We start from the raw sequence: 21,870 nt of genomic DNA, 5'->3' as shown, positions 1-21,870 counted from the left end.
GCGTTTAATCGGGTAACTATGCAGGGTAAAGGTACTTTTATCAGCCCCTTTCACAGACCGCGGTGTCTGGCGGCAGCGGCACCGGCTGGGAAAGCGAAATTAACTCATCCGGGAAAAGCGATTCTGGCAGGTAAGCGCATCACAATCCACACGGAAAAGTCTCACATGGACACGATGCCACTCTGGTGTTAGTCACAGTTCAAGAAAGCATCCACGCCTCTTTCTTTCTACTTGGCTGTGCTACGAAGCAAAACTTTGTCGAGTCAGAAGCCAGGGAGGTTTAAAAAAGTCAGCGAGCAAAGACGCGCTACAGTTTGCAGAAATGTCACTATGTTGGGATTAGAAGAAGTTATTATGAGCCAAAGGAGTACCACACTTGTTTGTATTTCCGATGAAAGCTTTCCTTTTAAATGACACGTCACACGTTTGCTTGCATGGACGTGAGTAAGTGGAGTTGCACTAATGTGTCCCAGCTTCAGTTTAGGCAGTAGAGCGTAAGATTGAAGGAAACGATCTTTAAACAAAGTTATAGCCTGTATGTCCTTAAGACACTCTAATCTGGTGCTGCTCGAATCTTCTACAAAAGGAGGATTTTATTCTTCGGTGTTTCTGTGCTATCAAATCCATCTGTACTGTCATGGTTAGGTCAGTTTGACCCACTGCACTGACTTGATTTTTATCCTACTTATCTAAAGATCACCTTCACTGCACTTAACATAATGCACAGTGGGCAGTCGTCCACGCACACTTGAGCCATTTAGAGTCTCGGGTTTGTGCAGTGGGCCACCAGAGCACAAGAGATGCCTTCAGGCTGTATGTTCTTCATTAAAGTACACCACTAGTCTTCGTGAAACTGTACATATTTACATTTTGCTCTTTTTTGGGGGGGTGCAAAACATTTTTTGGGAGTGCAAAACATCATCACCTGATGTTTTGCACTCAGAAATTTACATATCTTTTTTACTTTTGTATGTATTCTGTCATTTTTTTACTCAATACTTGCAACTGACAATTATTTGAATGGTTTATCAATCAATGTTGAGTTTTTTGGCAGTTATGGTTTAACACCTAATTTAAAAAAAAGTCCATTAATGGTTGATTATCTCCAAACAACTGATATCTAGATCAACTGGTGAACTTACTATTCAGCAAGACTTGAGTTGTACCGAGTTGTCTCCTTTTGCCCCCTCCCCTCCAAAACCCCTCGACCTCCCTGTGTGATGATGATCAGGCTGCAGCAGCTCCGGCTGATGAAAAGCCTCTCTGAGGTGCTCCTGTATTAAGGCTACATGCTGATATTTGGCAGCACTCACACTGATTTTTCAACCCTGAGCTGCTGCAGTTGTCGCATACTGAATGTTTTATAGTTCTGAAGGAATTCTTTTTGATTGTAGATTTAAAAACACCAGCTGCTGTTTTTTCAAGACTTTAAATAAATATAAATGTGATAAGTTACAGTTCCAAAAATGTTGGAATATTGTGTAAATTGTAAATAAGAACAGAATGCAATGTTAATGTAGAACATAGAAAACAAAGCTTTAATATGAGACATCTTAGAATGTTGTGAAAAATATTAACTCGTTTTGAACTTTATGTAAGCAACACACCTCCAAAAAGTTGTGACTGGCTACACAAAAGGCTGGTAAATTAAGTGACAATACAAAGAAATAGCTGGAGAAACATTTTGCAGTAAAAGACTGGATTAAAAAAAGAGTATCTAAAAAATTGTGTAACAATTTCAGAGTAATATAAAACTGTGAAGAATTTGAATATCTCGTCATCTACAGTACTTATTAGAAGATCCTGGGAATCTGGGGAAATCTGTGTGCAAGGGATGAGGCCGCAAATCTCAGGGTGCCTGTGATCTTCATGAGCTCAGGAACACTTCCAGAAATCATTATCTGTGAACACAAATGGAGCTTAAAGGTCTTTCGTGCAGAAGGAGAAGCTATATGTGATCATGGTCCACAAACGCTATGTCTTCTCTGGGCCAAAATTAATTAAAAATCGACTGAGACGAAGTGGAAAACTGTTCTCTGATCAGAGGAATCAATACCATTGAGAGGTATTAGCAATGGTATTGACACATCCACATACCATTTCATGGTATGTGGATGGGTCATACATACAAATTTCATCAAGACGATGCTAAATCTTGTACTGGATCTATTACAGTAGCATGGCTTCATAGTAGAAGAGCCTGGGTGCTGAACTGCGGGCAGTCCTGCAGTCCAGACCTTTTATCAGTTTAGAACTTTTGGAGCATTTGGCACTGTCTCAACTTTTTTGGGGATGTGTTGCTGCCATCAAATTCAAAATGACCTTAGTTTCTTCTTATAATGGTAAGTTTAAACCTTTTTCCATGTTCTACCGTGAATAAACTATGGGTTTAATATGGTAATGAGATTTGCAAACCATTGCATTCTGTTTTTATTTGTATATTACACAGCTTTCCAACTATTTTGGAACTGGGAACCTCTGATTCACATTTAAGGCTATTTAGGTATTTTTTCTTTTCCTGTGCACATTAAAGCTAATTTATATCAGTTTGAATTGTGTCACTAATCTGACTAATTTAAGATTTTGTGTTAGGGTGGGAGGTGGAGTGAGAGGAGGAGGAAAAAAATCTCATGATGTCCTGTCAGCTGCATAGAAATGGAAAAGAGGTCGTGGTGAGATCTTTGCCTTCCCCCATCACTCCTGTGCAGCCTGATTGACTGGATATGGCCCAGTGTTGTACCCTGCTCCCTTAGCTGTTTAGCTCAAGTCAGGCCTGTCTGTCTAGTTTTGCAACAGCCGCACAGTTGCATTCTGTCTCAACTTTGTGCATCCTGTGTAGAAACCAGCGACTTATCACTCTCTGTCTACAGTTTAGAAATGAAGGTGTGTCAGAGCGTCACAGGATGACTCAGCAGTAGATATAAAATGTGTGATTCTGACCTGAGATACCAAAAGGAAAGATAATAGTTTAAACAGTTCTAACTTGGTTTTCTTTTGGTTTTCTGTCATGCTAATGCTACTTTGTATCCTTCTTGGTTAACAGTATGTCTGTGTACACAGAGAAAGTCACTCACATAAATGGCCAAAGGCTCAAAAGAAGACAAAGCAAGAAGCAGAAGGTCAAAGCTTAATGGCTTAGCGAGCCCGCATAGTCTGGTTGAGAGAAGTGGGGTATTTTTTTTTCTTTTCTTTGAGCTCTTTTCTGCTCCCATTGGTTTGTTCAGCTCCTCTCTCCACAGCCACTGGTGATGACTGAAGTTGAGACACGACAGGAGGGAGAATTTTATCTGTGTGAAGCCTCAGGGAGAGCGCAGTCTAAATGCCTCTGTGGTCCTGGTTTACAGGCTGTTGTGATTTCATGCGCTGTTGTAGCTTTTATTAATAACCCTTTTGTACTGGAGAAGCAGACTCAGAGCCGCAGTAAGAATGAGGAAGTTTTTTTTTCTTGCTTTCCTAGATAGATTGGGTATTTCTCTGATAGTTTTAATATCACATTTCCTCCTTTCCCCCTTTCTTCTCCTCTCCTCCATCACTCTCGCTCCAGCCTCGGGGCAGCCAGTTAAGGTTTCTGAGTGGCTGTCTGCTCTCAGGCTCAGAGGGCTCATCAAACTGTGGCTTACTCCCCGTTTCCTCGCGTCACAGGCGACACACAGTGTCCCCTCCCATCCATTGTGGTTGCTGCTTGCAGACCCCGAGTACCAGGAGGCGAGACAATAATTCACAGTGCACTCGTCTGTTCAGCCCCCAGCCACCCCACTGTAACAGCTTGCACTCCCGCTCACGCAAATAAACATCACAGAAAAAAGATTGCAATAATTTAAAATACAGAGTGCCAGTTTAATGTCAGCTTAATATTACATGTTCTGTTTTTGCCATTGTGTTTCTGATTTTTTTGCAGATCTGATTTAGTACCACATCACTCAGCATCAACATACAGCTGCTATAAATTTGTCTCAAAGTTAAATATGATATATTAATTATAGCAGGGTAATTCATTTACAACTAATGTGTTGGGTTCAAAAATACCCTGATGAAAAATGGCTAGCTCAAAACAATAATTTAAAGGCCTTCATATCCTATTTTCTCAGACGGGTCCTGAGGGAAATATCCGGCTCTTAGCGGCAAAATTTTCCAGTATGTGGAGATACCTATAACTTTTGTCTGCTCTTGGTCCTTTGCTGTGTACAGGGCTTTTAAAAATAGCTGCCTGCATCTGGAAGGCACACTAAAGAGAGCAATAAAACAAAACAATGAGCGTAAAGATGCCAGAACACACACGATCTAAATGTGTTGTAAACATAGACTCTGTATGAAAGAGTGACAAAGCTGTTCTGACACTGCTTTCCATTTTAAAGCCATTAGTTCAGTATCAAAGCTACATTGGGGCCAGGGATCACAGATGAAGACTGGGGATCACTGAGAAATCAGAGAGTACAGAACATTTATACTGCAGGAAATTAGCAGTCTATGTGAAGACAGCCAAGATCGTCCACTTCCATCCCCCTTTCGGTCTCCATTTGGGGCCATGCATTGTGTTGTATCAAACAAGACATTAAACAAGTGAGAGCATAAACTCATCAGGAAGCTGTTTCCTGAGGTCAAAGATTGGTTGAGAAGTCAGGTTTCATCGTAGACAACCTAGTGTCTTTTTGACACTGTTGCAAACGTTACTTTAACCGATGCTGAAAGTCAGTTGTCATTCAACATAAATACATAACTAATACAAATTCAGCCTTGTCTCCAGATGTACAGCTTGTCACAACAACCTGTGCGTAGTTGCTCTGCTCATGTAAAGAAGCGTACAGCCTTCATGCTGCAGGGTTCTAGGCAGTTGAATCGACTCCTATGTAAAATTAATCAACATCCCCCTCATATAATTAAGCATCAGTGGAGAATTACAGAGTGTTATCCAGGACAGAGGAAGCCTAAAAGGCCAGACGTCAGATGAATTATTCTTTTCATCTTTTGCGCAAGTCAAACAGAAATATCGCAGCACTATTAATATGACACTTCCTGTTTGAAGTGCGTCAGTCCTCTGGCTACGTTCTTCATGTTGACTGGAGATTTGACCGTAAGAACATCTTTCCCTCAGACTCTTTCCCGTGTTTTCTCCCCACCAGAGAATTGGAAGTAACCGATAACCATCCTGATAAAGAACATCCGAATTAATAATACATTTTGATGCAAAACACACAGACCGACACAGATTATTTTGGGTGTGTTATATTGTCTTTAGCTTTTACTGCATCAGTGATTTAGTGCAGCAGGCTGAAGAGCTAACCCTATACTGCTAGTGAAAAAATATAAATACCGATAGAAACGGTACTTCCCATATATGTAAAACATGCCACATGCCAGGTCTTCCTAACTAAAAAGGAAGCTTCTCCTCCTTCACCACCAGATGTGCTGGGTGCTCATTAGTCACCATAGCAGACAGGACAGGATTTCAGAAGCTGCTCTTCCCTGTCAGCTGGCTGCCTGGCTGTCTTCTCACCTGGCTTCCTCTGTGTCTCTCTGTACTACAACCAATGGACGTCAATTTGTGTATGTGTGGATTTTTCATTCGTTAATATCAGTTTGTCAATGTGTACATAAAGAATGAGTTCAAAACTAGGTGGAGTTGAAATGGTGGGTCATTTAAGCGATAAGTCAATAAGCACCTAAAGGGTTTCTCCTGGCTTAAATGGACCTTTGGAGGTGACTGAGCACTATTGTACCACATATAATAAAAATGGCAAGCCTGTGCTACCTTAATTAACAGAAATCTTATTATTTCTGCAAGTGAAATGATGTTCACTTGTCAAAATGTCTGAAAAAAAATTGTACTACAATCTTGGTGATTTCCCTCTGGGGGAAAAAAGCACAAAACCTCTTTGGGAGTGCCAACATTTCTTATATAAACCTTCCTTAACTATTCCATCTTTTCATTTCTATGGATACAACCCTTTTCTTTATCGTCTATAATTGTGAACAGACTGTGTTTTGGTAAGGATTTTTATACATAGTCATGTGAAAAAAGAAAACTGCCTTTCAATTCTACGATTTTAAATATCAGGACATAAAAAAAATAATCTGGTACATCTCAGGTTTTAAATTCATTTAAATGCAACCTCAGATGAGCAAAACACACAACATAATACACTGTATCATTATTTTTTTCAACACCAGGAAAACTGAAATGCAAGAAAGCAAAAGGTAACTGTATAGCTAACAATGTCTGGGCGGATTGCTGTAATAATTATAAATGTGCAAATGTTTCAGCACCAGGTGGCTGTCTGGTCTGGTTTGTGGTCTAGTTCTAATTTGGTGTGAATTAATTAATTTGGAATGAATTTGAAACCAGATGGCTGAATGAGCCTAGTCACAGCACCGGTGTAGCTGAATGGAAGGAGATTCCTGCAAACAGGATCCAAAGTTTCAGGGAAATCCTGAAAGTGTTACAAGAGTGTATTCTTGCCTCATATGCATATAATTTTCAGATTTTTGTCTCACACATTTTTGGCTATGCAGGCATTCAACTGTGCAGGGCCCATCTGTGAAATCGGAGAGGTGTTGATTAAGTTATAAATTTATCTTCTCTGCCCAGAGAGTGACAGTGTTACCTTGAAATGGCACATCTGTGTCTGATTTATTAAACTGCTGTTTAGTCTAAGTTTTTAACAGTCTGTAGAAGCATATTTGTATCAGGCACTCCATTTTTTTTTACCCTCTTCTGGGTTCGGCTTACTCTTTTCAATTTCCTTTCTTGTAATATTAAGTGTCAGAGATCCATATCGATGCATCGATTTTATGACACAGAGTGAAGAAGAGTAGTTGGGGGGGATGAGGAGAGAGGAAGTAAGGTGCTGCCGAGAGAAAAATTAAGAGCAGGTGAGGGAGAGCGAGCCCAGGAAGATAAAGATTAATGGCCATTTTTCTCATGTAACCCAGTTTTGGCAGCTCACAGGAGTCGTTTAGGGTGTCATCTGTAAATGTGTGTAGAGGCACGTGTGTGCCTCAGTACTGAGTATATGCTGTAAAATGGACTAGGAGACAAACAGGCAGCTTCTCCTCCGCAGGCGCTGTGTCTGATGAGGATTGATCTTGTGTTTGTCTCTGCTGCTGAGTCGCTGTGTTCTCAGTGAGTGCTGGTTGGTTTTACATGCAGAGACGTCTTGGCACAAAGCAGAAGAAGAATGTTGATTGTTTAGTCTTCTATCCAAGACACACTGGGCCACTGATCCTGGATCAGGATGGATGTCGCTGAATGGAGTATTGTAAAGCTCATGTGATTTCTGTTACACCTCAGCTGGCGTACGATTACTTACTACTCCAGCAGGATTAGCAGCATTACAGCTCACGAGCCTCCTGATTTTAAATGTATGTCTGTCTGTGTGTGGTGATCTTGTGTTTGGCTTTCAGATCTGAGGACAGTTTTTGCCATGCTTGACTTTAGAGATGAGGTTAGAATTCGGTTTAGGATGGGCAGCTACATTGACATTTAGCTTAGCAGACTCCTGAGAATCAAGGGCAGCTAAATGGAAAATTGCTAATAATGAAATATTTTGCTGAAAAGTTTAATTAACAACCACCTGTTTCATATATATAACTATAAGATAACCCTGTCCTCAGTGTGGCAACCCATTTGTCAGTTTTTCATGGCTTCCGGTTCAGCCAGTATTAGATTCCTGTTTGTTTTCCAGGTCATTGTTTATAAAAGCACATAAAATATTAAAGCTAATAAAAAGTTTAACTCATAGTTGGTGGATTAAACATTCAAGGACCAAACGTGTCTTTATCAACCTTAATAGGCAATTTGTTGTACAGTCAGAAGAAGTCGCACAGAAGGTTTCAAGTACGCAGTCTTAAATAAACAACAAATGAAACATGAAAACACACTAAAAATGTAGAAGTCCAGAATAAAGTAGGATTATTATAAAGTTAGTGTGTTATTTAAAAGCCCAGTGGCAGCCGAGGCAGATAAGGTTTAGTCTTTGCCATTTGTGTTGGTATACTGTGTCTGAAGTCAAACAGAAGCAACGTGAGCTCCTCAGAAAAAGGGCCAAGATCAGCCACGGCTGACTGGCCTTCTTGGAAGTCCTAGGCTCATGTGCAATGTTGCTGCTGATACCTTGCAGTCTACTTTTATTTTTTTAAGGTTCAGTGACATGTACCAGGCAAATGTGGATGTATGAGCAGATTCAATGAAACATAAACACCACAAAGTTTGTGAAAAAAGTACATGTGCTGCTAAGTTTTTCTTTAAGAGGCACCCATTTGAAGCTCAAAGGTCAACAGCACGCACATAAATGGTGAATAGTACTTGAAATAAAGGCTAGAAACTAGACTGGAAACCAGGAAGGTTTCCTCACTAAAAAATTCTCCCATACTTACAGAATCTGATTACGGGGACCCTCATGTTACTCATTGTTATGGTCAATATATCAACGTGAAAACGTCATGATTTTGCGTTCTTAAAATGTATTTTGTTGTCAAAAATAGTGGTGAAAATACATGCTTTCTTTTGTTCACATTTTCCTGGTGTCCCAACACGAGTGAATCAGCTAATGCTAAAAGTTGATGCTGTTTTAAAGGCAAATGGTCGTCACACCCAATATTGATTTTAAAATGTCCATTTCCTGCACTTTGTATGACGTCAGTACTTCACTTTGAGTGAGATGATTTGATTTTCACTGTGTTGGATTCCTGTGGTCTTTGGGGAAATTGTCTTGGTCTTTGCTCAAATTTAGATGTGTTAGTGTAAGAGGTTTCTCATTTCTGATTAGATTATTATTATTTTTTCAAGCACTAATTTCTGCAAGTGTCTGTGTAAACCCGTGACTTGCTTGTGCCTCTCGTGCACGCTGTTCATGTGTGTTCATCTGTGTCATTGAGTTAATGGAGGGTCTTGGCCTCGGTAATGGAACCCCTCCCTGTAGGCCCTGGATAATTTAATTAATGTCAACCGTCTCTCCATCCCTCCTCCTTTCCTTGTGACTCATCTGTGTTATTCTTTGGCTTTGAACACTTGTCCTCATCTCACTGTCTTTGGCTGGTTTCAGGCCAAACCCTGCAAGAATCTCTTAAGAATCACCCTTTTCTTGCTTTCTTTCTGCCTATTTTTCTTTCTCCAAACACTCACTCAACGCTTTAGGTAAAGAAAATAGTCAAACATGTAAGTGGCAGCTGAATTTTCTTGCACAACCTCCTTCTAGTTTATTCATTCTTCATTGAGACAGGAACAGTTGATTCATTTTTGCCCAGCTCATTACTCTTCCTCCCTCTACAGCAGTGCTTTTAATGTTTATGGAGGGAGAGCCATTTGTGGAGTCACTGTAATGATCCATGATGTAATGGCGTACCTTGTAATTCTTAAGAGGAGCAGCAGTCTAAGTAAGGCTCAGTAAGGCTGCACCCAAACAGACACAGCAGCTGGTTTTCTTTCTTCAGTGTTCACTTTTAAATTGGTGCCACTTTCGTCTGTGGCTGTTCTTGTATGTTCTCTGAATGAATGATGATTGGGTCTGATTTCTTTTGTGTTTCCAGGTGGAATCGCAGGTGGCATAGAGATCTGCATCACCTTTCCCACAGAGTATGTCAAGACCCAGTTACAGCTGGATGAGAAGGCCAATCCACCAAAATATAGAGGAATAGGTTTGTATGCAGTGAGTGGAATAGTGTAAAATGAGTGGAATTCATTCACCAGCCACTTCATTGGATATGCTTGTTCAGTCACACATTAATGTGAACATCTAATTAGCTAATCACATAGCAGCAGCTCAGTGCATTTGAGCATGTAAATATGGTCAACCTCCTGAGGTTCAAACCAAGAGTCACATGAATTATGAGAGAAGAGGACATAAATACAGACTCATCGGCAGGCAGATGTAAACAGAAGGCAAACGTTTATTTAGGCTGATTACTAATCCATTAAATGATGAGGAACTCAGAACTCATAGCACTTCAAAAACTGTTAGAGACACACAGGGGCAGTAACAGAAATATGAGGGTAATTAGCATATGTGGACACAGCAGGGTATTGAGAGACAGGTGAAAATAAGGAGGAGAAAGACAACTAAACACTACACACTGAAAAAGAGTAACCATCAGAATAAAACAGGAAGTGATGGCAATGACTCAATTGGGGGAAAACAGACTCATGAATTCCAATATGAATTTAATCTGGGATAAAAATGTCTTGATGCATGCTCAATCATCCAGGCAAGGAAATCCCAGAAAGTTGATTCTGTTACTCTTCATCAGTCATCCAAGTGGCTTCTTCAGTTTCAACATCCAGATGCACAAAATCAACTTTCTGGGATTAATCTGGGGTAGTTGACAAAAGATGATGGAACGCTTTACATAAAACAGCCTGGCCATGTCCGTCCTTTTATGACCACAGTGCATGCACGGCCCATGTCATCCTGTCTGGTTCTTTTTGGTTGCGTTATCATTTTAATTTTTGTTTTTTACATGCAACACATTTCATCAACCCATCAATGGACTGCTTTACACCAATGATATGTACTTACAGACATTATGTTTATTATTGAGTCTGTTAAGCTTTTGTTAATATTTATAAAATTGGAAGCATAACTCTATTCGTGGCATTTAAGCAAGTCAAAACACTAGCATGGTGTATCTAATGAAGTGACCAGGGAGTGCAGGATTTAATCTGGTGGCAGACATCTACTACAGGCTCAAAAACAATATTCTTTATTACTTTTATTCGAATTTTCAGCAAAACCTAATAAAATAAACAGTATTTCTGCAGCAAGAGAGCATAAACAATGATAAAAAACATACAATAATCCAATAAAAGCAACACTCTTGGGAGCTCATTATCTAATTACCCATCATCCCCAGGTACATTAGTGATTCTGGCAGGCTGTCACTGTGCTTGTTTATATGACTTAGATCAGACCAATGCACACTCGCCATCCATGCATACGAGTGTACACAAACACACCCAGGATCTGTGGATATCATTTGAGGATTTGAGGATTGGAGACCGTGCTAATGAGCACTCAAGACAGCTGCTGCTTTTCTTGTTCAGTTGGCTTCATTGGAGAACTTTGATTACTGGACTGATGCAGCCAAGAGCCAGGAACAAGCTTAAAGTAAAACACCAGATTTTGTGAAAATATCAGCTGAGGTTCAGCTTATCTGCAGCATATATATTATTATAGTTAATTACTGTTGCTACATGCTCTTTTGTGATGTTGATGATTGAGGTGTAAATGACAAGTGTATTGGTGTATTCTCTAAAGGGTTAATGCACTCAGCCTGAAAAACAGACAAATTGTAGAATTTTTATATTTGAACATTAGAAAGCAAACTGTGTTGTATGCAGATATGCATATTATGTTCATTCTATAATATTTGCTGCTTGTGTATCTGCTTTAGGCGACTGTGTGAAACAGACAGTACAGAGTCACGGTATCAAAGGGCTGTACAGAGGTCTCAGCTCTCTGCTGTATGGATCCATACCCAAATCTGCTGTCAGGTATGTTATAAAGCAGAGGTCTATCATGTGCAAGGTAAATACATTTACTTGAGCATAATTTGTGATGTAATATTCTCAGTTTATTAAGTTAAAATATGGCTGACGTGAAGAGCAATGTCCACAGTCACAACACAGTAAATGCTGCTTGCAGATTTACTGCACTTCTACTTTATTACAGTGTAAGAGAATGGAATCAAAAAGTGATGCTGTATATACTCCTCCTCCTTCTGCCCCTCTTAGTTCTCCTTTCCTCCTCCTCATCATTGTATAAAATCACAGTTTTTTGTTTGTTTGTTTTAAAAAAAAATTCTTTGATTGTCTTTAGGAGGATGTGTGGTCAGCAGATCTATTTTCACACGACACAGCAGTTAGTGTGAAGGAATTGTTTTAGAGGACACATTTTAAATACCTTCACTTTGTTAATTAACTGAGCATGTACACAGCATTAAAGGCAGAGGTAGCCATTGTGACCATTTGTTATGAAGGTCCTGTTTTGAGGCCTAGGGCAGAGCGTTTTCGTCATGATGTTTTGAAAGTACCTGACGAGCAAAGGGTGGATTGACAGCATAGTGAGACTATCTTCATTTCTGAAACAAAAGACTGAGCTCATAAATTCATCAGGAAAGTGTTTACTGATGTTACAGAGCAACTGAGCTGAGGGCTGTTTTCCCATAGACTTCTATACAACAGTAACCTGCAACGTGAGTAATCCCCCCGCTGTCTATTAGATAGAATGGAGGTTTAAGTTACTTGCTCAATGGCTTCATTTTTTTAGAGCTAGAAGCTACACGCAGCTTTTATGCTATGTATGGGATACACCCCTTCCTCAGATTGCTTGCATCATTCTATAAAGAATAATAAGAACATAAAATAAGAATAATTTTAATTTAACCCATGTGTCATTTTTTTAAAGAGCTTTTTTCCCCTCTTTCTTCTCATTGACATTTTTCTTGATATCAGACAGAAATGACACTTGAACTCAAAACCTTCTAAAAAAGTTTTTGCTTTTAACTTTGTTGATTAAAATCTTAGATCTCATGCTCATATTCTAATAATCACAAACTGTTAGAGAGTACATATGTACAAATACACATGTACCAAAGGAACGTGGAATGAAAGGAACCCTTTTAGCTAAAGCCGCTGTGATCTTCTACCTGAAACCATTAACTCACACACTCCAATTATTCTAGTCCATTACCCACAAGGCAAGGCATAAATGCCACACTAGCATTCAGTATAATTATGTTATTCTTTTGTAGCAGTGACATTTATCTTCAGACAAGTGCGCACACACACACACACACACACACACATTTGTGTAGCTATCTTTGTGAGAACATTTATGGACATATTACACTCCCTAGTGCCTTACCCAATAGAAACCTAACTCTTACATCAGAGATTGAAAGTGAAAGTATTAACCCTCAAACAGCCCTTTGAAGGGGTGTTGGAAAATTAAAAATCTTCACTTCCTCACTGTGTCCTCACTCCATTGTTCTAAAACTCAAACTGATCCTCATGAAGATGGTTGTACATACGTACGTATACATACACAAAATAAAGAAAAGAGAGAGGGGATAGGAGGCAAAACGATTAAAATGAAGAACAAAAAACTAACAACAAAAGTGTGTGTGTGTGTGTGTGTGTGTGTGTGTGTGTGTGTGTGTGTGTGTGTGTGTGTGTGTGTGTGTGTGTGTGTGTGTGTACACACGATAGAGAGACAGGCCCAGCCAGGCGGAGCAAAGATGCCACTCAAACTCCGACAGGGTCTCAATAGGGTTACAAACAGGGAGACTTGGGTGTGTTTATGCTGATGCACAGTGTGTGTGTGTGTCAATCAGACTTTAGCGTCATTTTAAGAGCGAGTCTGGATGGTTTTGTTTCAGCTCAAAGGAGAATTTTCTGGGAGGGAATATGGCAAAATGGAGAAAAGCCGTTTATTGCCATAGAAATGTTATAAAGGAATATGATGTCATTTATATATGGATTTTGGACTCTTTCTACTGTGCAGTGAAGTTTAAAAATCTTTATAAATGGCCACATTGCATATTAGCATTCGTAAAACATGCTCTCTGTGGTGTATACACATTTAGGCCAGGAATCTTTTAAGCTTGTGACCCATTTAGCTGTTGTCTATTATCAGCTGTTTAACTTTTTTTTATACTTTGTCAGCCCTAAAGAAAAAAATATTAAAAATGCTTAAAAAAATCACAAAAAGGACAAAATTAAAGGCAGATTTGAAACATATAAATGGTCCTGCAAAAATTCTTTTTCTACTTGATACTGAAATAGAAAAGACTAAACAAACTGATAATGATATTTTGACTTTTTGTGATGGGTAAGGTCATCTTCTATTTCTGCTCTTGAGATCAGCCTACTTTGAAAATTAAAACTACATACAAGTGGTCACATTTTATACAGAAATGTGTATGAAATGCCTTTGTCTCCATTGTTTACATGTCTTTTCGTCTTTTTCATTTAAGATTCTCACCCCTTTAAATGTCTAATAATAATGATTATTATAGTTATAATTAAATCTGCAGCCATTAAGACCAAAAGAAAAGCGGTATATTTAAAAGGATCAGAGGGAAAACCAGTGACTTCAAAATACTGCAGAAAATAAATACTTGAATATGAGATATGAGAAAATGAATATGAGAAATTAAAAACTGCTGAGATTTGGAAAGCTAGTTTTGATTAATGGAGAATACCTTGACACTTTTCTATTAAGCACTGCTTGGTCTGCTTAGTTTTTCTACCCCCTGCCTTTTTTTTTTCTTACTTCCTCCATCTTCTTTCCCCTTCGTCTTTTCCATCACTCCTTTTCTTCCAGCCCGCTCATTCCATTAACTGATTGTCTGTGCACCCTCATGTGCCATGGAATGTGCTGGAAGGTTGTCAAGGAGGTAAGAGAGGGACATGCAAGAGAGCTTTTGACCTTTATCTCTCCTTAGCTCTTCATCCATATCAGCATCAGCATTCTTTCTTCTCCCTTTCCTTTCCTTTGCTTTCCTTCGTCTTCTCGACAGAAAAAAGTGACCCTATAAAAACGACCCCCTAACGAAGACTGGGCAGCAGTCCACTATCTAGGATGACTCATCTGTGACTGTGGATGTCAGCCAAATGATGTGTCACATTCTGACTGTAAAGTTTAGTCCACTTGTTAAATGAGTCTGGGAGAGGCTATAGAGTAAATTGGCAAAGGAGAGAGCCTGACAGTAGCATATTTCTCCTCGGCAGACTTTAATGAATAGCATTTGTTTCACAAGGTTAGTCATTAAGTGCTCTGTCATCATTCTAGCATGCTGTGTGGAAGAGCTTTATATTTTAATTTGCCCTAAGCTAAAACAGTGTTTGTAGTCAGCAAATGGTGTGAGAAAAGACAGGAATTTATGTTTATGTACTGTTAGGTGCTGCTAAGGATTCAGTTTATTGTGGGGAGCTTGTCTTTCAAAGCAATCTGAATCAGTGCGAGCAGTGAGACAGGAACAGATGTGGAGAGTTAATGAGCAGAAGTAAGTCTTGGTTAGAAAGGCAGATGGAGAAAAAAACTAAAATCCGATGAAGCGAGTCTAATTTTTTTTAAATTTTTTTAGACCTGTTACAACAGCAGGTAAATGGTTCAAGCAGACTGAGAAAAGAGAGGAAAACAAAGCATTCATCAAGACCTAATGTCTGTGCTCCCCCTCCTCTTTGCTAAATGTACCAGGCAGTGTCCTCCTGCCGCCACAATTCAATTCCATCTATAAATAACCTTTCTTGCAAAGGACTTGCTGGCACAACATTTGCAGAGAAACACAAACCACACCTCTCTGTAGCTGGGCTGGCTTCCATGGCAGCTGTTGCTGGTCACACATTGGTTACTGAGACTCTGCAGTTTATTGGTTCATCTTTAATGAGGATGCAGGACGATAAAATAAAAGGCCTGAACACATTAGGCTGTTGCAGCAGTTTGCTTTCTCCAAAAATCTGAGTTGGAAGAAGCTTTCTAATTTCATCTGTGCTCACTGAGACATGAAAACCCTTACCTTTGCCTGCAGTATTACTATCTATTTGAATTTATTTAGTTTACTTAATTTTAGTAAAAACAAACGTGACTACAGTGGGTAGTTTAATTTCTTAAATCAACTTTGAACTTGCAATGTTGCCACGTGAAAGACTGAAATAATCTGAGTATTTGTAGAAGAAATAATTTCACAGTTTACAGTGTAATCACAAAGATTGCCCACATCTAATTATTAAATGAGATTAACTTTGTTATTCAGTCTGTTTTTCTCAGACACTCCTATGTCTACATTTCCCATAATTCTTTGCTGGCTTTTTTTCTACTTGTTAGGTTTGGGGTGTTTGAGTTCCTCAGTAACCACGCCAAGGATGAGTCCGGTCGACTGGACAGCACCAAAGGCCTGCTGTGTGGGCTTGGAGCCGGGGTCATGGAGGCTGTTCTGGTGGTCTGCCCAATGGAAACAGTCAAGGTGTGTTTCTGAAGCTCTGAGCTGACCCTCAAATATAGAGAGAGCAACAGTGTCAATGTATGAAAATGTATGAAAACTTTAAGATAAAGTGCAATAGTTTGGTGCCTTTGTAGGTCCACTGTGAATTATAATCTATAAATTATGAACTGCAAATAATGAAATTTTACTAAATGGGATAAGAGATATCATGTTAAAGGGACTTCAGTGCAAAGATGGACATCTCAGGATGTTCATAATCTGCTGTCTAAATGGACCGTTTGTTAAATGTGACCGTTTTCAGAAAGTGGGCAGCATGATGGTGCAGCAGTTAGAGCTCACATCACCTGAAAAACCTCAATAAGGTTTCTGGTTGTAATTTTTGTCTGCTGGGGCCTTTCTGTGGGGAGTGTGCATGTTGTCTCTGTGTCTGTGAGGATTTCCTCCCACAGCTCAAAGACAGGTTTGGTTGTGTGGATGTGAGAGGGTGCGGCGTTCTGCTTCACTGTTTTAGCCCCGTGAGAGACTGAGGCTATTTCGGCTGCAATTTTGGATTCCAGCAATTATTAAAAGATTACTGAGATAAAATAGTTAATGTGCCACATTCTGTGCAGGCTGTGGCTTGTATACAGTTTGATATAGCCACAATTTTATCAGAGTCTATGAAGAATTGTTAAGAATGACTTATAAATTATTCTCATCATGATTTTTGTCATATTGTGTCTTCGGCCTATGAAGTAAAACTAGTTGAAAACCACTGACTGAAGGTTAAAGTTACCAACCTGATAGAGAAATATTCTTTGTAAGAGAACTACACTAAACCTCTTCAGTTTTCACTCCCACATCTGTAAAATGTATTGTCTGTATTTTTGTGTCTTTAATCTCCCAAGGTTAAATTCATTCATGACCAGACATCAGCCAACCCCAAATACAAGGGATTCTTCCACGGAGTCAGAGAGATGATCAGGGCTCAAGGTAAACGTGGGCTTCATGCATGACATTCACCTGACATCTGCTGGTTGGTTAGGGTAATGCAGTGGGAAACACTGACCCTGGTCAAGCATCAACAACAATATTCACTCTCATATCATTGTGTAAATCATCAGACATATATGTCAGAGAGTCACCAGGAAAAGTCTTGCAGCATTAAAAATGTAAATGTGTAAACAAACAAGTCCAGTGTTTTAAGACTCTGAAAAGATGTTCAAATAGGCTGGGTTAGGGTAATATGTGATATGTGTTGAAGTGCTGCCCCCCTGCCCTCCCCCTCCAACAACATTTACAGCCTCTCATACTGCTTTTAGTTCTTAGCCCTTAAGTTGGAAATTGGGATTGGGCTGTGGTATTCGGGTTCCTCTCTTTATTCAATGTGCTGTCTAATTTAATTGAAGAAGGATTTATTAACTTACCCTCTGGCTTCCGGTTTGAACAGGATTAAGAGGGACATATCAGGGTCTAACTGCAACAGTCTTGAAGCAAGGCTCCAACCAGGCTATTCGATTTTTTGTGATGACTTCTCTCAAGAACTGGTACAAAGGTGCGTGTACATGAGTACAGCTGGTTTATTCATTTCTTTGTTATTACTATAAACAATATTTAATAAAAAGAGACCAACTCTGCAAATTGTCTGAAGGGTTATTGTAGGTCATTGTGCAGTTCTTTGAACCCCAGTTGGATTTCCAAAGGCTGTTTTGCATAGTAATAATACAGTGTGTGGAGATTGATATATAGAGTATTGCTATTAATATTTATGATGTGAAATTAATTAGCACATTAGTATCCTTCATGTTAATGAGTTTAGAACTAACTCTGATTTAGAGCTAACCCCACCCTTCATACTGCTCTGTCACATTCATAAGGTGATAACCCCAACAAAGCAATAAATCCGCTGCTGACTGGACTCTTTGGAGCCACAGCAGGAGCAGCCAGTGTATTTGGAAACACTCCACTAGATGTCATCAAGACAAGGATGCAGGTACATAATGCAACAGATGCTACAAATCACACGCTTTTTCTTACTTGCTTGTGTTTTTAAATACAAACGTGCAACCCTTGGACAGATGTACTAATGCTCTTCTGCTTTTTCTAAAGGGTCTAGAAGCACATAAATATAAAAGCACGCTGGACTGTGCCATGAAGATCTTGAGATATGAAGGGTTGGCAGCGTAAGTACACCTCCATGTTTTATTTCGTTTGGTTTGGCTTGTAGTGTTGGTTTCACGGCTGATTTAAAACAACACAGCTTTAAAAAAAACAATGTGTCTTTCTTTACTTCACAGATTCTACTGTCAACACTGTATAAGAAATGCTTTTTGGCTTTAGTTTATTACTCTAAAGAACTTGAGTGAAAAAAATCTAAACTTAAACACTTTAAGAATAAGAATGTGCCAAATGATTAAAAAAAACAAAAACTAATTAAAATACTGGAAAATATAACCCTAACCGCAGATAAATATGGCTCCACCCTAAACAATTAATGTCTTACATGCTCCTCCCTCTTTCTTTATCCCTCTACAGGTTCTATAAAGGAACAGTTCCCCGGCTTGGCCGTGTATGTCTTGATGTGGCCATAGTTTTCATCATCTATGAGGAGGTCGTAAAGGTTCTGAATATGGTCTGGAAGACAGAATAGGTGGTTGGACATACGACGAAGGTGGCAACTTCCTCCTTCACAAGCATCAGACATAGATCTGACTTCAGCAGGCCTCTTTTGTGTCATGAAACCAACAGCAGAAGGGGTGAAAAAGAGAGCTGAACTTAGATTAGTGTTGTATGCAGAGCAGGAAGTCAATATACTCGGAGACAAAAGAAGAAAAGGGGGCCTGGCGTCACCTACACCTGGTGTAAATGATGCTGAGCATCAACATTCCCTGACAAGATTGAAGAAAAAGAAAGATAAATGATAATTAAATAATATTAATAATAATAATAAAAAGAACCTTTATCCTAAAGATGCATCACCAGTTTATAAATATATATAAAATACTGGCCAATAGCATCGCCAGCAGCAGCACCTTTATTTTAAGTTATCTGGTTTACTTTCTCTGTAAGCCTCTGTCAGGGAAGAGCATTATTTGTAGTCATTCGCAGCTGTTTTACTGCAAATATGCAGATATCCTGCTGGATTTTCTTGAGTTTGCATTGCTTTCTGTCTCTTCTAAAAGTCCTGAGGAGCCAGAGTGCAACTGGTTGCAGTTTGCAGTCACACAAGCTGCAGCAACTTCCATAGTTAGGCCTTAAATAAAATTGGTTTATAACCTGCCATGTATTTTTATACAGTGTAGATTCAATTTAGTTTATTGATAACTTACAGAATATTATATATTTTAATTCCTGTGCCAAATGTCAAGCCTATTGTGTTATGAAAGTCTGTTCAGAAGAAAGCAAAAGTAACCTAATTATCTTAAGAGAATAATAAATATTATGACTATGTACTGTGAGATACATAATCTTTGAAAGTGAATTATTAAATAGAGAATTAAGAGAATATTTGCTGTTAATCTGTGCCACACTGTTGTTGTTGTTTTTTTCTTTATCTGGTGTATAAATGTTTTTTTTAAGATGTGGAAATTATTTAGTTGCTTTGTATATCACTGTGAGTCTACAAGACACAATGAGTCGTTTAGACAAAGTAACATCGGGCTTCTATTTTGCTTTTAGTGGAGACAACACCTCTCACTGGGTCATATTTTACCAACCTGACTCCACCCAGTGTGGATTTTTGTTCTGTTTACATTAGATACAGTTTTACTTTTTTTAAAAAAATTATTATTTCTGCTAAATACACTGCTTGGCCAAATAAAAAAAAATTACAAATTCTAATATTTTATTGGACCGGCTTTAGCTTTGACAACAGCATGCAATCATCAGGGCATGGTTTTGATAAGCTTATGGAATATCACAGCATTTATTTCTATCCAGGGTTGGTTTAATTTTTTTTATTTTTTGCCAGGATCTCGATGATAGCAGTGTCAGGCCACTGTGAACATCACAAAGATTCTCAATGAGTCTGCGGCCAATTCATGTGTGAAAACGATGATTTGTGTTCCCTGACCTGCTCTTTCACAATATGAGCATGACAAATCCTGGCATTGTCATCTTGGAATCTGACCGTGCTATCAGGAAAGAAACAAACATTACTTGCCATGATGTATGCATCACTTCATCCGCCTCTTTTCTTACCCCAGTGCACCAATGACTCTGGAACAGGGACCTCATCAGACAACATGCCTTTATTTATTTATTTTTTACAATGCTCCAGAGTCCAATCTTTATCCTCCTGAAGTGGCATTAAATCAAGTTCACGGCCACAGGATATCACACGATTCTTTAAGAAAGAGAAGTTACTCACTGCACCAACCTGTTGCCATCTGAAATTTTACAATCTGTCCAATGGAAGGATCCTAACTATTTGCTTCATTCCAGGTGGTGACTTTTTTTTTTCTGGGCAGTATTTGTTTCTTATACAAATTGTTGGAAATCAGTTTGTTCAGTTTCCAGCATCATTCTGTTTCAGTGCCATGTTTCATTCAAAGTTGAACTCCATGTGCCTTTTGCGGGTGTGTTTGTTGGCGAAAACATCTTGTCCAGTATCCTCATGCATTATCCAGCCTCACCAGGGTGACAGTAATTTCTGTGGTGGTTAAAACAGTTAACGTTTACATAACCGACATCATGCCATCAAATCCAGAAACCCTAATTTTTAACGTTGCTGTAAACACTCATGAATGTTGTTTTTTGACTGGCATTCACCCTGTTCTGTCCTTTTAGGTGTGACAATAGCTTATTTCATGTTTAATTAACCTGCTCTTTAATGATCATACAAGAAAACTGTGTGGTCCAGACATGTTTTTATAATAACAACAAGGGGTCTGCTTGTTCTAGTTGTTACCACTGTTCGAGTATTGTAATTCTCAAAATTGTCTTTTATTTAGTATTCATGAAAATATTATTATTATTATTATTATTATTATGTATTTTCTGCGCAGCCATATTCATGTTCACCACTGCGGGCAACCAAGAGAACATTATACTGTGATATTAAATCAGTGTATTCCAATGCTGTGTATATAGAATTGTGTGTTTGTGTGCGTGCGTGCGTGTGTGTATGTGTGTGTGGGTCATGTTGATGAAGCTTGTGCAATAAATGTCCCTTACTTAATGTCTGTGCTTTAATGTTAAGTTGTTTGTTGTAGGGGATTTGAAAACAAATTAAAATACACATCTGAAACCTTGAAAGCATACAGTCTGGTGGCTTTTGTTGCCCTCCTCACTCGTTAACTGTTATTCTGCCCTTTTCCTCACTGCAGATAACATCAGGACAAACCGAGGGGGGGGGGGGGGGGGGGGGGGGCAGGTAGGGGAGGAATCGAACAAGGAACTCGTTCTTCTAGTTTTGGCTGTTGTGCCTGTACAGTGAACTGTAACTATCCATGCTTTCTCTCTCTCTCTCTTTCTTACTCATTTCGTTACTCTCTTTCTCACGCATTATTCAAAACACTGGTTCAGGAATGCACAGCTCTCTGCAGAAGATGACTTGAAATTTTTAGTTTGAATGAGGGAGTAGAAGGACTCATAAGTAAAACTCAAGCAACAAAGTAAAAAAAAGTACTCACTGTGGGGAATTCTTTTGCAGAGTTTTTGGGAGAGTCCAGCTAAACTTGAAGCTATCTAATGCAGTACTGTAATAAATCCATTAATTGGGTCATAATGTTGTGTTTGTGATATAATTCCTTGACTCCCCCCTTGTACAACCTCAACATCTTTACAGTATAAAGATTCTTGTGGCTTGGCTCAGTTCCATCGGAGCACCCTGACATTTTCTCACACACTTTACTCCCGGGCATCACTTGATCCAGATCCTGCAGTCCTTCAGCACATCAAGGTGTTTGTAAATGTTCTGTCACACTCTGTAATTAACTCAGCTGAAACTCA

The 21,870-nt window shown here is 39.1% G+C and overlaps 1 protein-coding gene across 1 annotated transcript; it reads left to right on the top strand.

Moving 5' to 3' along the window:
- Nucleotide 1: 1 nt before the first annotated feature.
- On the top strand, nt 2–21,268 carry LOC146506503 (tricarboxylate transport protein B, mitochondrial). Its single transcript, XM_085180963.1, has 9 exons — nt 2–130; nt 9,526–9,633; nt 11,386–11,485; nt 15,822–15,960; nt 16,827–16,911; nt 17,369–17,473; nt 17,796–17,911; nt 18,028–18,101; nt 18,454–21,268. The coding sequence occupies exons 1-9, from the start codon at nt 19–21 to the stop codon at nt 18,566–18,568; spliced, it is 954 nt and encodes a 317-aa protein (XP_085037089.1). The 5' UTR covers nt 2–18; the 3' UTR covers nt 18,569–21,268.
- The last annotated feature ends 602 nt before the right edge of the window (nt 21,269–21,870 follow it).

The sequence above is a fragment of the Neolamprologus multifasciatus genome, chromosome 12 (genome assembly GCF_963576455.1).
Source record: "Neolamprologus multifasciatus chromosome 12, fNeoMul1.2, whole genome shotgun sequence".
Lineage (NCBI taxonomy): Eukaryota > Metazoa > Chordata > Actinopteri > Cichliformes > Cichlidae > Neolamprologus > Neolamprologus multifasciatus.
This window is presented reverse-complemented; position numbering and strand designations above follow the sequence as displayed.